This window comes from Rhinoderma darwinii, chromosome 2, assembly GCF_050947455.1.
Source record: "Rhinoderma darwinii isolate aRhiDar2 chromosome 2, aRhiDar2.hap1, whole genome shotgun sequence".
NCBI classification, from domain to species: Eukaryota; Metazoa; Chordata; class Amphibia; order Anura; family Rhinodermatidae; genus Rhinoderma; species Rhinoderma darwinii.
This window is the reverse complement of record NC_134688.1, coordinates 360364146-360380580: the sequence shown is the minus strand read 5'-3', so window position 1 is coordinate 360380580 and position 16435 is coordinate 360364146. Positions and strand designations below refer to the sequence as shown.

Genomic DNA, 16435 nt, shown 5'->3' with positions numbered 1-16435 from the left:
CCCTTAAAGTACCAGAGTACAGTGGAATTCCCCAAGAAGTGACCTCAATTTGGAAACTACACCCCTCAAGGCATTTATCATTTGTCTGGACATATGACAGGGCTTAGGACTGGCATATGACAGGCCCTGGACTTAGGACAGGGCTTAGTGCCATGTACATTTGAGGCCTATTTTGGTGAGTTTCACAGCCTTGGCCCACAGTTGCAGGGTTCTGAGGTCAAATAGTAAAACAAACCCCCCAAGTAGTGACCCTTATTTTAGAACCTACACCCCTTAAGGCATTTTAAGATGTGTAATAAGCATTTTTCATTAGAAACTAACGCGGATTTTCCACTGATATGCGATTTTAGTGCACAATATGCTGTGCCCAGTTTGTGCCACTGAAGACCAATACCTCATAAACTGTTAAGCGGGTTCTCCCAGGTATGGGAGTGCCATATATGTGGACGTAGGGCACACTGTAGGGCTCAGTAGGGAGGGAGTGGCATTTGGATTTTGGAGCGCGTATTTTGCTTGGTAGTAGTTCTGTTTGGGGATTTTGCAGCTATTGTAGTTTATAATGTGAGGGCATATGTAAGCTGTGCGGAGTACATCATAAAGTGGTAAAATAATTGGGTAAATAAATAATCCACAGATTTGTGGCCCCTTTTGGAACACGCTCTGCACATTTTGTTCACCATATTCTGAGAGACAGAACTTTTTTATTTTTTTGCAAATGGAGCTGTGTGATGGCTTATTTTTTGCAGGACAATCTGAAATTTTCATTGGTACCATTTTGGGGTACATGAAACTTTTTAATCACATTTTTTTGGTAAGCAAGGTGACCAAAAACCAGCAATTCAAACAGTGTTTTTGACTTTTTTTTTTACACAGCGTCCATCGTGCGATATAAATGACAATTTTACTTTTATTCTGTGGGTCGATACGATTATGGCAATACCAAATATATATATATTTATTTTTATGTTTTTTATTATAGCGTTTGCACAATGAAATCACCTTTTTTTTAAAAATTTGTGTCACCATATTCTAAGAGCCATAACTTTTTTATTTTTCGGTCAAAATAGCTAAATAAGGGTTTGTTTTTTGTGGAACGAGTTGTAGTTTTTATACTATTATGGGGTACATGCAACTTTTTGAACACTTTTTATTCTATGTTTTGGGAGGAGTGCTGACCAAAAAAACGGTGTTATGGAATCACCAGCTGAGCAATTTCCAAGGTGGTAGTTTGTGGAATTGCTAGGTGAGCGATTCCCCAAAGGCTGCTGAGGACTGTCGGGAATGAGCATACAAATAAATCCGCAACCAAAAATCTGTCACAACTCTGATCAACAGAATCTAAGGCTACTCTATGGTTTTCGCCAGAGCCCACTGCAAGGCAGTTTGGACTTTACAGCATAGAACACAAGTTGTTTTAGCAGAGTTTGGTGTTGGATAAGAGGTGCAATGCAGGCAATACCAAAGCAGATAACAGCCAGAGGGTAAACAGAAAGTCCAAGTTACAAAGCTAGTGGATATCAGGGATTGCAGAGGTCAAAACCAGCCAGGAGCAGAAAGCCAAATCAGTAAGGAAAGGGTAATCCAGAGACAAGCCGAAGTCCAGTTCCAAAAAGTCCAAATAGTCAAAAGGCACAGGGTATAGTCGGTAGTTTGATCAAACACATGGAAACCAGTAAAATCACAAGCAAAGAAAACAGAACAAACCCAGATTTAAATACTCTACCCTTCAATCTGATAGGAAGAAAGACAGAGAAGTGAAATAGGCTTAACAACTAAAACCAAAACCTCCCATAAACTAGACTAGTAGTCATGGTAATCTTAAAGGGACAGACGTTTGCTAACACAGCGATTCTCGTATTTGTGTTTTTTTTGTTTGTTTTTTCACGGTATTCACCGTGCGGGAAAAATAACATTATAATTTTATAGCTTGGGTCATTACAAACGCAGTGACACTAAATAATTATACTTTTTATTTTTTCCTATAATAAAAAACATTATGAGAAAAAAGGGGGTTTTTGTTTTTTGGAACTAGAAACTTTTATTTTTATTCTTTTGTACAACTTTTCTATTTACTTTTTTAAACTTTTTTTTGTCCCACTAGGGGACTTGAAAGCCTGCATTACTGATCTCTATTCTAATACATTGCACTACCCACTTAGAGCTTCACTCTGACATCAAGTCCATTATGTCTAATAGGCTTCCGTTAATAACGGATTTATTATTAAGTTAATTATTATTAAGAAGACCTACTGAGGAATAACTTCTTATTTCCTAGGCCCTAAAGCAAAAAAAAACGTAACACGGCCACCGCCTACCATTTGCTATTTATAATCCTGGTGTCTTCCAATATTGCACCTCAAGCACTTAGGGCCCGGGTGGAACTTATACCTCTGCACCCCCTATTTCTACACCCCTGAAAAAGATAAGAGAGTATCATGACGGCAGGATCATACTCAGAGCATGGTTTGTAGTATGCAACCTTAGTCAGATAGGACTATAGGATCTGTAGACACATAACGGTAAGAGATTTTCAATCAAGTGTATCTGTAAAGTTGTTTCATTTTTATATTTTAGATGCATTAAAGCAATGAATAGTTGACTGCAAAAGTGTATATAGCCCTTTATGTAAATATTTCAATGCTACAAATCATGTTTCTAATAACCAGCCTATAATACAATGCTAATTCAACATTCATACTGTTTAACCTCACATCCGGTTCAGTTTTACTTTCACCCATGTGCCACTTAATATTAGTCTACTTCAGAGTTTCCCAACCTTTTCAGGTTTGAGGCACCCCTGGAAAAATGTTTTTTTTCCTCAGGGCACCCCTACCAAAAATAGTTTACAAAACGACAAAAAAAGGTTTTTGTAAGGCAGAACATAAAAATCTGCTTCAAGATTCCTTTAGGACCATCAGACCCTCACTCACAGTAAAATGACCATCACACCCCCACTCACAGTAAAATGACCATCAGCCCAGCACTCACAGTAAAATGACCATCAGCCCCCTCCCTCTCGCACAGTAAAGTGACCATCAGCCCCCTCCAGTAAAGTGACCATCAGCCCCCTCCAGTAAAGTGACCATCAGCCCCCTCCAGTAAAGTAACCATCAGCCCCCTCCAGTAAAGTGACCATCAGCCCCCTCCAGTAAAGGGACCATCTGCTCCCTCCAGTAGTGACCTCCAGCCTCCCACTCACAGTAAAATGACCATCAGCACCCCAGTAAAGTGACCATCAACCCCCTCCCAGTAAAGTGACCAACAGCCTCCCACTCACAGTAAAATACAACTTCCAGCATTCCCCTGGATCCAGTTCTCACACAATTTCTAATAAACGATATAAGAAATACTTACCCTGCCCAGCGTTAATGGCTCCTCTCCCTCCATCAGGCTCTTCTAGTGGGAAGTGGTGGGCGGTAGTTGTATCAGGCGTGCCTGCGTCACGTCTGCTACAAGCATAGTTAGAGTAAGCGTTGGGGCCGGAGCTTGAAGCAAAAAATGACATTTATTTTTTTTGCAGTGGATGAGTGGAGTGTCGCGGAATCCCTGGACAATTTTCACGACACCCCAGGGTGCGGCGGCACCCCGGTTGGGAACCACTGGTTTACTTGTTGAACAATAGGGGAGATAGGTACAATAGCTCGGGGTCATAAGTGAAGTTTTATGTTTTCATGTACTTGGAAAGAGAGAATATGCTTAGAATTTGCTTTGTCTTACCAGGTGCAAATTAACACTTTTTGATGCTTTAAGTCCTGCTTTAACAATTCTGGTATATTTTAATGAGAGCATGTTAAAACATTTTAGTATTCTATTGGTTTTGAAGTAGCACAAATACATTTTTAAGTATGTGATGTAAGCACAGAAACCGTTCTCCTGCCTTCTTTTGAGACCATCAAGCCATTGAGCCCAGGATATACTGAGACAATGCAACCTGCCCCCCCAAAACTTAGAATAGGATTTGTACCCGATGGTACATAACATAATTTTTTTTTCTGTTGCATTTGGACAAAATCTGACCAGTAAACCTCCCATATTCTCCCCTATGAAATTGGAGGCATGTGAAGTAAAGTAACAGCCTTATGTACCTCTTTGGGTGCCCTATTAAATTTCCATACAGAACCGAGCCTGTGGCTTTGGTGTTGAAGTCAAAACAAACTACTGAGTTACCCAAGAATAATACCATTATCATTATAAAAGTCAACCGGTCTTTTCCTTATAGGAATTTAAGTTATTACTAAATTTCTTTAAAATCTTTGAGACGAGTGAAGGAAAGTCTAGTGACGACTATACTAAGTTTCATATCTTTCTTACACCCACACTAACTCCTATAAAACTGTTCTCTGGGCAAGAATATCGTCCTCAAAGAATAGCAGAATTTTCATATATGACCTGTTTCAATTGAAGCACTTTGTATAGCAAATAATGTGGTCTTATTGAGGAGCAAAAACGGATGCCCACACTGGAAGGAAAACGATCCATTGACTATTCCTCAGCTCCATCAAGACAATAGCAATGCTTATTTCCCTGCAATATATAACATGATCACATTTTAGCAATACATACCTTAATTAGTTTGGAAGACAGTTTTAGGACATTATTCACAATGCTGAGTTGTTCCTTTTTGTTTGGCTTCTTTTCCATTTTGAGATATAGGTTGATCTTAAAAGGAAAAAAATTAAGCCATAAAGACCTTGAACAAAATAGTTATAATTGCACTTCAAAAACTAACATGACTACTTGTATATTATTGGTTTTAATACAAAAATGTTGTAAATTTTATTTTTTGGGCTAAGCAAATTTGAAAAAAATGAAACATCAGTGGGTATCTGGGAGCAGGGACTATCTACAATACCATGAATGTGTGGGTCCTGGGCTAGTTTTCATTATAGAAATGGCTGCTGTGGGTATATATAAAAAACAGTGCTATGACATGATTCTACCTACAGAGAGATTATATCCCTTATTACTGGAGCTCAAAGCTCATCAACGTAGAATATTATATTTCCCTTTTGCTAAAGATGCAATCTCACAGAGACAATAAAAAGTTATGTGAAGCTCTATTTTCATTGATCCATTGAGATTTTGATGATTGCAACAGCCACAAAATGGTGTCCATTTGCCATAGTATTTCTGAAACCTAATTGTGTTCATTGTACTCTTCAAATAGAATAGAATTCTCAATATATTTCATATCAGTATATGGCTCAAATTATTTTATAAGAGACAATTTTTTGGACTATAAGGGGATACATGTGTGATCGATAAGGAGAACCGGGACCAAAAGTCACCCAGTGTGCTGCATGAGAAGCTTTGACTTCCGCATTCTGTGTCCGGCAGCTTCATGCGCGAGCGGCTCTCCATTGATCTCTATGGAGCTGCGAAACAGATAAGCCGGACACAGAACCCGGAAGTCCAGTCTTCTCATGTAGCGCTTTGGGTGACTTTCGGTCCCCTGTTCTCCTTATCGCTGGGGGTCCCAGCGGTCAGACCCCCAGTGATCTCACATGTAGCCCCTATCCTGTGGATAGGGGCTACATGTGTTTTATGGTAAACCCCTTTAACTAGTTAAATGCCGCGGTCAATTGCGACCGCGGCATTTATAGGGGTTTTTCTATGAAGGACAATAATGACATAGCCACAGGATGTCATAAATGTCAGATAGATGCAGGTCCCACACCCGTACCTATCTCTAGAACAGGGCCCCCTAAACCCTGTTCCAGCTTTCTGTGCTCTCCTGGCCCCTTGATTACATGTGGAGTCACTGAAACAGCATAACTCGCTGAGCTACGCTGTTTTCGTAACTCCCAGAGAACTGAACAGTAGTTACAGAAACAGCGTAGCTCGCATGCTACGCTGCTTCCGTAACTGCCAATTACTACTATGGGAGTTAGGAAACAGCGTAGCTCAGCGAGTTACGCTGTTTCAGTAACTCCACATGCAATCAAGTAGCGGCTGGTTCAAGTCCCCTAGGGGAACTAATAAAATGTGTAAAAAAAAAAGTTACATTTTCAGGAGTGTAAAAAAAATATATATTAAAAGTTCAAAAAAACATTTTTTCCCAAGCACAATGTAAAAAAATAAAATAATTTGGTATCGTTGCGTCCGTAAATGTCCGATCTATTACAATACACCATTATTTAACTCGTACGGTGAGTTTAAAAATTGAATACATCAAAACAGTTTTTTGGTCATCATAGCGCTTAAAAAATTGTAATAGTGATCAAAAAATTTGTATGTACCAAAAAATGGTGCCAATAAAATTACAACTCGTCCCGCAAAACATAAACCCTCACACTGCTTAATCGATGAAAAAATATATAAAAAAGTTGTGGCTCTCAGAATGTGGTGAAACCAAATAAATAATTTTTTAACAAATCATTTTTTTCCTATTTTCTGTTGTCTAAAACCGGTGTGCGTCTTATGGTCAGGTGAGTCTTATAGTCCGAAAAATACGGTACATAAAGGGATTAATCAGACGAATGTAAATCCTGTCTGTTACTGTAGTAGCTATACCCAGATACATTCATCCTTAGTGCCAAATGAGGTTCTGTTCACATCTGTGTTGTGGTTTCTGTTTATAAGAGCAACCACAATACCTTGCCGGAGCCGTCATAGAACAGATACCCCAATTGACTTACAAAGTTGTCCGTCCGTCCGATTCCGTCTTGGTGTTCATTGTATTGACACGCATGACTATTATTTCCATCGACTGAATTTGTGATACAGAATCCGAATGAAGCCTCTGAAGCAGATGTGAACATGTGCATGGCCTTTTGTTTTTTTTAGACGTGATATTATTTTTTATCAGACAAATCTGGCTTAGCTAAGTGATATTGATGATTGTATGCGGGAAATGATCATAGGGCAAATTAAGGCTAGTCAGACCCAGATGGCAGTGTCCTAGGTGTTGCACATGTAAGAGGGTGACACTGCCCTTTTAAATAGTATTATGTCTTTTATTTGTGCAGTGTCTTTTTGTATAAGGTTTTCCCCACGGCATGTGTGTTTTCTATGTACCTGGCCAGTGCTCCCCTTGTTGTCTATCTGCCCTTTCACCTTAGATCATACATCCGCAGGTCGCACCCATACTTACTCGTGGGCTTGAGAATTTCAGTTGCAGATTGTGGGAGTCATTTTTGCCACATTTTTGCAGTGGCTGTGCCCGGAGCTGGGCTGGATCAAGAGAGAGGGAGGGAGAGAGAGAGAATATGACTAGGTTCAGATAATCTTGTTCAGAGGAAAGAGCACAGGAGAATAAAGCCTTCCACAAGAGTCACGGCAAACTGGCAATTTAAAACCACTATTGCCCTTCTGCGCTATCATAATCTGCAGACGAAGAGAGAGAATCTTCTGAAGCACACCCTGTGCATCTTGTGATTTGTAAGATGAAGATTTCTATCTGTTGCTTCGCTTTGTCTAAGACACGAACGAGTGCAAACTCGGACGTGAAAAACTACAGTTTTTCATGTCCGAGTTGCACCAGTGACCAGAGCCCAGACCAGGCCTCCTAAATATATAGACTCCAAACCACACACTAAATACAGACCCCCAGACCCCTTAAATGAATACAGACCCCAGATCTGTATTATTTTAAAGGGTCTGTATTTAGGAGGTCTGGTCTAGGGTCTGTATTTAGGGGGTGGGGTCTGGTCTGGGCTCTGTATTTAGGTCTGGGCTGGGTTTAGGGGTCTTTATTTAGGGGGTCTGGGGTCCTTAGTTTGTATTCGTTTAGGGAGTCAGGTCTGGGGTTTGTATTAGATTAGAGGGTCAGGTCTTGGGTATGTATTTAGGGGTCTGGTCCGAGGTCCGTATTTAGTGTGCTTGTTCTGGGGTCTGTATTAGTTTAGGGGGGTCTGGTCTGGGGACTGCAATAATTTAGAAGGTCTGGGGTCTGTATGTATTCTAGGATCTGGTCTGGGGTCCGAATTTATTAGTCTTAGTAAAAAGGGGTTGTTCGGGCACATCGAGGGGTCAACAGTATGAAAAAACGGTCCGTGCCCAGACAACCCCTTTAGTGTATGGGCCTTGGTATCTGAAATTTTGTGTTTCTATAGAGGCCGGAAATGGCTGCAGAACGAGGAGCAAAGATGTCTCAACAGGAGAGGTTGCCATAATGGTCTGCGTCAGATGGAGAAGAAAAGTGAATGACTCTCATCAGAGAAGACATCACTTGTGAGTCACTGGCTCTACAGAGGATCTGTCCCCTCTCCTGACATGTCTGTTGTAGGAAATCCTTGTATTCCTCAAAGTCTTTGTGTACCCAGGACTAATGGACAAATGTGTGTTACCATTCCCATTGTGAAGAGTATGTGTCCCCGCATAGTGTGATAGTCACCTATGGTTGGAGACTGTCAGTATGTAGGGACACAGCCCTTTGACAAGGGGAATCGTAATACCCATTTGTGAATGCTCGCACAGAAAAGTGGTGTTCACTATAGACACGGCAGAGCGGCGGTTGGTAAGGGGTGCCCAAGATTGTGAAACAGCCCAGGGCCTATGGTCTACTTAATCTGCCATTGGTCATAAGTTTTGCCGCCATGCAGCCGAATCCAAAAACATTACCTGCAGCGTTTTTGTGTCCTGCTCCCTGGGAGATCTGGCGCCGTATCCTCATATGTTTCTGTGTGGGGCAATTAAACCCTTTATACACTACCATTGGTGGTATAGCACGGGCTGTGACCTGCTAATAACCCCCAGAGAAGTGTTGTTTTTTTTGTTCTGATCACAGCTTAGAGAGTGAGGTCATACATACCGTATCTGGAACAATATGGTTGCAGTCAGTATCCTTAGGGCTTATTAACACGAACAGGTGTAAAATCTGCATCCGTGCGGGACCCAATTTCACAGATCCCTCATAGACTATTGAAGGATACGGGAAAACAGTAAAAAATAGGACATATCCTATTTTTGCACGTGCTGTTCAAATGATCCATTTTAAAAAAAAATGGGCGTGACAATAGTCCCATAGACGTACATTCATTTTAATGAAGCCGTGTGACGGCAGTTAAAAAAAAACGTCCGTCACACGGCTGATTATTCTGTTCGTGTAAATAAGGCCTTAGTGTTTGAGCACCAGTATATAAGTGTCCATTATACATTCACTGGCAGAGCAATAATTAATACATATTTAGCTCTCTAACTATACTAGATAAATTAACAACCCACCTCTTCAGTCAGTAGTAGTGACACGTTACTGTATTTCTTGTTGGTGTCAGATCCTAAGGAAGTTAGACGTAGAAGGAAGATTAGCAATGCTGCCTCCCAGATGAGTAACTCCCAGTTATAAACATAGCTTAGAAATGTTTTATGTCCATGAAGAACCTGTGCAGAAAGAACATGTAGAGGATGCATTATAACATATAATGATATTGTCTACCAGTTTATCTAATGCATCCCTCTTTTGGATATCAATATTCTTTCAAAATACCCATTTTGCCTTTATTTAGATTTTTTTTTTTTAATCTATTAACATTAAACTGGTATTCTTTCCAGTATCACATGGTATATCTACCGATTATACATTAAAGGGAATGTGTCGCTAGAAATTATTATTTTTTTCTTCAGTTAACCGGTTAAGGACTAGGCTGTTTTACAGCTAAATGACCAGAGCAAATTTCACAATTTTGCTATGCGCTTCTTTAGATGACTATAACTCAGCAGGTGAATAAAGTTCATCTTTGAATTTTACACTCTTTTTAAAGGACAGATAGGGCTTTGTTTTAGTGGCATTTGTCAGTATATATAATTATTTTTTTTTTCTCTAAAGTGGGCAAAATTGGAAAAAAATGCAAGAATTTAACAATTGCGTCGGTTTATGCTAGCATTTTTCACACACGGTATAGACCACGGTCAAAATTCATCTCCTTTCACATTCTTCCACTTCTCCCGTGCATGGGGATACCAAATATGTGAGCCTTATTCACTGTGCGGGCATGTGCCAGGGCTTGGCATAAAAGGAGGCTTTTTGGCCTTTTCGGTCCAGGAATTTTGCATTTGATTTTATAGCCGTATACTGTTTTCTGGGGGGCCTAATGCTGCTGAAACATTAGAAACACCCCATAAATGACTTCATTCACACAAGTAGACCCCACAAGGTTTCCTTCAAGGGGTTTATCATATTTTTAGCAAGTCCAGTTTTCTTCTGAAAGTTTCTTGAATAAGATGGAACAAAATAAAATCAGCACTTTTTTAGCAAATGCGTCAGTTTAGGCTAGCATTTTTCACACACGGTATAGACCACGGTCAAAATTCATCTCCTTTCACATTCTTCCACTTCTCCCGTGCATGGGGATACCAAATATGTGAGCCTTATTCACTGTGCGGGCATGTGCCAGGGCTTGGCATAAAAGGAGGCTTTTTGGCCTTTTCGGTCCAGGAATTTTGCATTTGATTTTATAGCCGCATACTGTTTTCTGGGGGGCCTAATGCTGCTGAAACATTAGAATCACCCCATAAATGACTTCATTCACACAAGTAGACCCCACAAGGTTTCCTTCAAGGGGTTTATCATATTTTTAGCAAGTCCAGTTTTCTTCTGAAAGTTTCTTGAATAAGATGGAACAAAATAAAATCAGCACTTTTTTAGCAAATGCGTCAGTTTAGGCTAGTATTTTTCACACACGGTATAGTCCACGGACAAAATTAATCTCCTTTCACATTCTTCCACTTCTCCCGTGCATGGGGATACCAAATATGTGTGCCTTATTCGCTGTGCGGGCATGTGCCAGGGCTTGGCATAAAAGGAGGCTTTTTGGCCTTTTCGGTCCAGGAATTTTGCATTTGATTTTAGAGCCGCATACTGTTTTCTGGGGGGCCTAATGCTGCTGAAACATTAGAAACACCCCATAAATGACTTCATTCACACAAGTAGACCCCACAAGGTTTCCTTCAAGGGGTTTATCATATTTTTAGCAAGTCCAGTTTTCTTCTGAAAGTTTCTTGAATAAGATGGAACAAAATAAAATCAGCACTTTTTTAGCAAATGCGTCAGTTTAGGCTAGCATTTTTCACACACGGTATAGACCACGGTCAAAATTCATCTCCTTTCACATTCTTCCACTTCTCCCGTGCATGGGGATACCAAATATGTGTGCCTTATTTACTGTGCGGGCATGTGCCAGGGCTTGGCATAAAAGGAGGCTTTTTGGTCCAGGAATTTTGCATTTGATTTTAGAGCCGCATACTGTTTTCTGGGGGGTGTAATGCTGCTGAAACATTAGAATCACCCCATAAATGACTTCATTCGCACAAGTAGACCCCACAAGGTTTCCTTCAAGGGGTTTATCATATTTTTAGACAGTCCAGTTTTCTTCTGAAAGTTTCTTGAATAAGATGGAACAAAATAAAATTAGCTTTTTTTTTTAACAAATGCGTCAGTTTATGCTAGCTTTTTCACACACAAAATGGACCACGGACAAAATTCATCGCATTTCACATTCTTCCTCTTCTCCCGTGCATGGGGATACCAAATATGTGTGCTTTATTCATGGGCATGTGCCAGGGCTTGGCATAAAAAGAGGCTTTTTGGCCTTTTCGGTCCAGGAATTCTGCACTTGATTTTATAGCCGCATACTGTTTTCTGGGGGGTGTAATGCTGCTGAAACATTGGAAACACCCCATAAATGACTTCGTTCACACAAGTAGACCCCACAAGGTTTCCTTCAAGGGGTTTATCATATTTTTAGCAAGTCCAGTTTTCTTCTGAAAGTTTCTTGAATAAGATGGAACAAAATAAAATCAGCACTTTTTTAGCAAATGCGTCAGTTTAGGCTAGTATTTTTCACACACGGTATAGACCACGGCCAAAATTCATCTCCTTTCACGTTCTTCCACTTCTCCCGTGCATGGGATACCAAATATGTGTGCCTTATTCACTGTGCGGGCATGTGCCAGGGCTTGGCATAAAAGGAGGCTTTTTGGCCTTTTCGGTCCAGGAATTCTGCACTTGACTTTATAGCCGCATACTGTTTTCTGGGGGGTGTAATGCTGCTGAAAGATTAGAATCACCCCATAAATGACTTCATTCACGCAAGCAGACCCCACAAGGTTTTCTTCAAGGGGTTTATCATATTTTTAGACAGTCCAGTTTTCTTCTGAAAGTTTCTTGAATAAGATGGAACAAAATAAAATTAGCAATTTTTTAGCAAATGCGTCAGTTTATACCAGCATTTTTCACACACGGCATAGACCACGGTCAAAATTAATCTCCGTTCACATTCTGCCACTTCTCCCGTGCACGGGGATACCAAATATGTGGCCTTATTTATCACATAGAGATGTAGGAGGGCGGACGATAGAAGAAGATTATTTCACATATCGCTTTTTTTCAAAGCTGGTTTTACAAAACTCAACAGAGTTTCTATAACACTTCCAAAATATCTGCTCGTCCACACTTACATTCTGCTCAGGGGTGTAGAGTTGCAGAAATAAATTATTCAGGGAATTTATTAGCGGTCTTATTTTGAACAACCGATCCCGGTTTGCATCGGTACTTGGGGGGGCCTGTGCGTTGTCATTGAAGTGGAGGAACCTCATTATTGTCTCATAACGAGACCTGGGCATTACTGCAGAATATACTGGGGTGGCTTGGGCGGGTCTTGTTGACCAGTAAGACCTAATGGAGGGCTTTTTGACAATACCCATATTTAGGGTGAGCCCCAAATTTTTTTTTAATTCCTGCAAATTGGTGGGCGTCCAATCTCTGGCATGGGTGGATGAAGGTTTCTGCCTTATATATTGCGTGGCATATAAATTTGTTTCGTGGACAATCTGATTTAGGATGTCGTCCGTTATAAATAAATGGAAGTAATCCATTTGGACAAAATTTGTATTGTCCACGGTTATGCCAGGAGTGGCCGTAAATCCGTGGATTCTAGGCCCAAAAGATGGGGCAGGTGCCCATACAAGAGCCTGGACTGGAGGGACCAGGCTGTCCCGTGCTACAGCGCTACTTGGCCCTGCGCTTTCATGTTCTGCAGTTTCGACTGCATCAGGGACAACGTCCCCTGAAGATGAACCTGAAGTGACGCTGTCATCGTCACTACCTAAAACAGGTTCCATCTCGAACGCCATCTCTGATGCGGTCTCCGACTCAGACCACAGCATGGCGTATGCCTCCTCGGCGCTAAACAACTTCCTCGCCATAACGTAACTAACACTAACACTAACTAAACAAATTTTATTTTTTTATTTTTTTTATAAAACACACAAACTAAGGCCCCATGCACACGACCGTGCCCGCAATTGCTGTCCGCGATCGCGGGCACGGCCGGCCGCTGACTGACAGCCGCATTTTCGGGCCGTGCTCCCATACAAAGTATGGGAGCACGGCCCGCAAAATGCGAAAGAACGGACATGTTCCATAATTCCCGGAACATTTCCACGGCACTGACACCCTTCCGTAGTGCTACTGAAAGGTGTCAGCGTTCAATGAAAGTGAATGGCTCAGTTTTTGCGGACCGCAGTTGCGGTCCGCAAAAACGGAGGTTTTTTGCTGTCGTGTGCATGGGGCCTAACTGCTATATATATCTACACTACCGCTAACAAAAAAATAAACCGCTATTGCTATATATATTATATATATGTGGATATATATATAATTATATACTCCCTACCTGCCTATTCTAATAGAATAAAAGAAAGAAAGGTAGATAGATAGAAAAAAAGATAGATGGATAGATAGATTGTATAGATAGATAGAAATCTATCTATACAGAGAATGTTTTATAGTGTAACTGTTTGTTTTTTTTTCACTGTAATCTTCTGGCAGCAATTCTCCCGAGTCTCTTTTTCTCCTCAAACTGAAACAATATTTGAGGAGAAGAAAAGAGGCAGGAGATTTACTGCCAGAAAACTCAAAATAAAACAAATGTGGTCGCTGTGATTTTCACAGCGACCACATGTTCAGGGACCATCAGATTGGTCCCTGATACTCTGCCCAGTGCCCAGAGCTGTTGGTAACAGCGAGGGCACAGGGCTGTGTGCACGCGATCGCGGGCACAGGGCTGTGTGCACGCGATCGCGTGCACACTGTTTTATAAGCAGAAATGCATGTGATCGCTGTGATTGGTTGTCACAGCGACCACATGTTCAGGGACCATCAGATTGGTCCCTGATACTCTGCCCAGTGCCCAGAGCTGTTGGTAACAGCGAGGGCACAGGGCTGTGTGCACGCGATCGCGTGCACACTGTTTTCTAAGCAGAAATGCATGTGATCGCTGTGATTGGTTGTCACAGCGATCACATGTTCAGGGGCCAAAAGATTGACCCCTGACATTCTGCCCAGTGCCCATGGCTGTTAGCAACAGCCAGGGCATAGAGCTGTGTGCACGCGATCGCGCGTGCACAGTCTCTGAAGTGCGGCCGTATATATACTATACGCCGGACTTTAGAGACCCTGACCGCTGGCCGTATATTTACGGCCAGCGGTCGGGAACCTGTTAAACAGTTAGTATATAAGTGATTTCACAGTGTTTTAATTTTTTTAATTTTTTCACAAGTCATGAAATATAATAAATTAGATTCTAATTTATAACCTTTCCATGTGCTGGTCACTAGAGGGAGCAATTCCCCAAATTGCAGCATTGGCAATGTGGTAAAGCAACCTTATTGCTTTATGCTGCAAATTTGGTGTGGACACACTCGCTCTAGTGTCCTCACACAATCCCCCCTCCCTTATCCTGGCTAATTCCAGGAGAAGGAGGGGGTTGAATCTTCAAACCTCCTACACGGTGTGCCGCCATTTTCTGAGCGAATGCACAGTGTAGGAGGATTAGATACAGTGGTAATCAGACAGTATAACACAAACATACATGAACGTAAAACACACATCACATACACAAACATAACTTACCTGCTTCTGCCGCCTCCGCTCCTATTCATTGCGTCTTCGCTGCCTTGAACATATGGCCGGAAGCCGCGACCAGAAGTCGTCATCTTACTGTCCGACCACGGCTTCTGGTCCACATGAAAATGGCGCCGGTTTTCGCTCTGCCAAAGACCTTCCTTTTGGTCTGTGTGGGAGCGGCGCATGCGCCGTTCCCACACAGACAGCGTACGCTATAGTGAATGGAACGGCTCCCGTTCGCATTCTCTATGGGGATGTATGTGCCGTATTCCATTTCTGTATGTGTCGTTAATCTTCACATACAGAGATGAAAAAAAAATGGCAGCCCCCATAGAGAAGTAAAAGTAAGAATAAAGTAAAAAGTACAACACAAGAACACAAATAAATAAAATGTATTTTAATATCAAACTAAAAGCAATATTATATATATAAAAAAAATGTTTTCGTGATACCTTCCCTTTAATGTCGTGTATAATTGATATGCCACCAATATATCATATATTGAAATGGGTAGTGTGTTGAAATGGCTAGTGTTTGTAATTATGCATAGGTGTTTGGCCTTTTGCACTGTCTATACAGTGAATACCTACCTGAGCACAGCAAATGAAGGCAATGGAGAGAGTTACCAAATACACTGAGGATACAATTACATCTACTGATCTCTGGGGTCCTCGTCTCTGGGAAATGACAAGATAACAAGTTGTTAAGAGGTTATGTAAAAAGAAGTAAATTTATATATCATGCACAGAAGTGGAACCCATAGCTCACCTTTAAATAGGAACGTAGAGACAGCCACATTTTAATATTTTGCACCTTCTTTAGTCGAAAGTGAGGAATTTCAGATTTCAGAGCCTTCCTGGCAGAGGTGAGATGACTAAATAACTTGGCTATCAGAAATCTCTACAGGTGGAAACAAGGTATCACGTTGGAATAGTGGAAGAAGATACTGTAGTTATAATTTACATTTACAAAGGCTAGCAGTAAAAAGGTCACAAAGACAAATCGCATATATACACAAATGCATTTCTCACAGGAATAAATGGCACGAAAAGACATTGTGTACTCCCACACACTATCTCTACACAACATATAAAAATGTAATTCACGATAATGTCACAACTAAAGACAATACAAAACAAATACACACATATGTAGAATGGATAATGCCTATAAAAATTATAGAACGTTATAGAAAGTTATAGAACAAATGATGTTTTTGACGTAAGTCATAGAGGAAAGTATCTCTTCCAATATACAATGAAGCATATATTGTCTAGTAAAGCCATATAAAGACGAAGCAATAATCCTCTTTTACTCAGAAAATCACAAATAAGAATATAATTTAGCAAACGGGTGAACTGGGCAAAAAAAGCAAAAAGTAAAAATTTGGAGTTATCTAAAAGTCAGAATTCTGAGTTATTTGGGTTCATCTCACGATAACAAAACCCTTTCCATATGTTCTATTAGTGTATATGAATGTCATAAGGGGGGCCTGTTCTGGACCCCTCTATGAGCCAGATAAAAGAGTTGCTATGTAAAAATGTCTCCTGTTCTTGTGGAATTTGCCTGTCCGTGTATTACATGTTTTGC

General features: G+C 40.9%; 1 protein-coding gene across 2 annotated transcripts in view; it reads right to left on the bottom strand.

Annotated features, from left to right (window-relative positions):
* Positions 1–16435, bottom strand: part of PHTF1 (putative homeodomain transcription factor 1) — a 163026-nt gene that overhangs the window by 15905 nt on the left and 130686 nt on the right. The window contains exons 14-17 of one of the 2 annotated variants that reach the window (XM_075850728.1): positions 15614–15745; positions 15436–15522; positions 9166–9321; positions 4564–4659 (exon numbers count right to left, since the gene is read on the bottom strand). In XM_075850728.1, the coding sequence (XP_075706843.1) occupies positions 4564–4659; positions 9166–9321; positions 15436–15522; positions 15614–15745 (471 nt within the window). Of the gene's footprint in view, positions 1–4563; positions 4660–9165; positions 9322–15435; positions 15523–15613; positions 15746–16435 lie in introns of those variants that run through there. The other variant, XM_075850729.1, reaches the window with a different exon arrangement.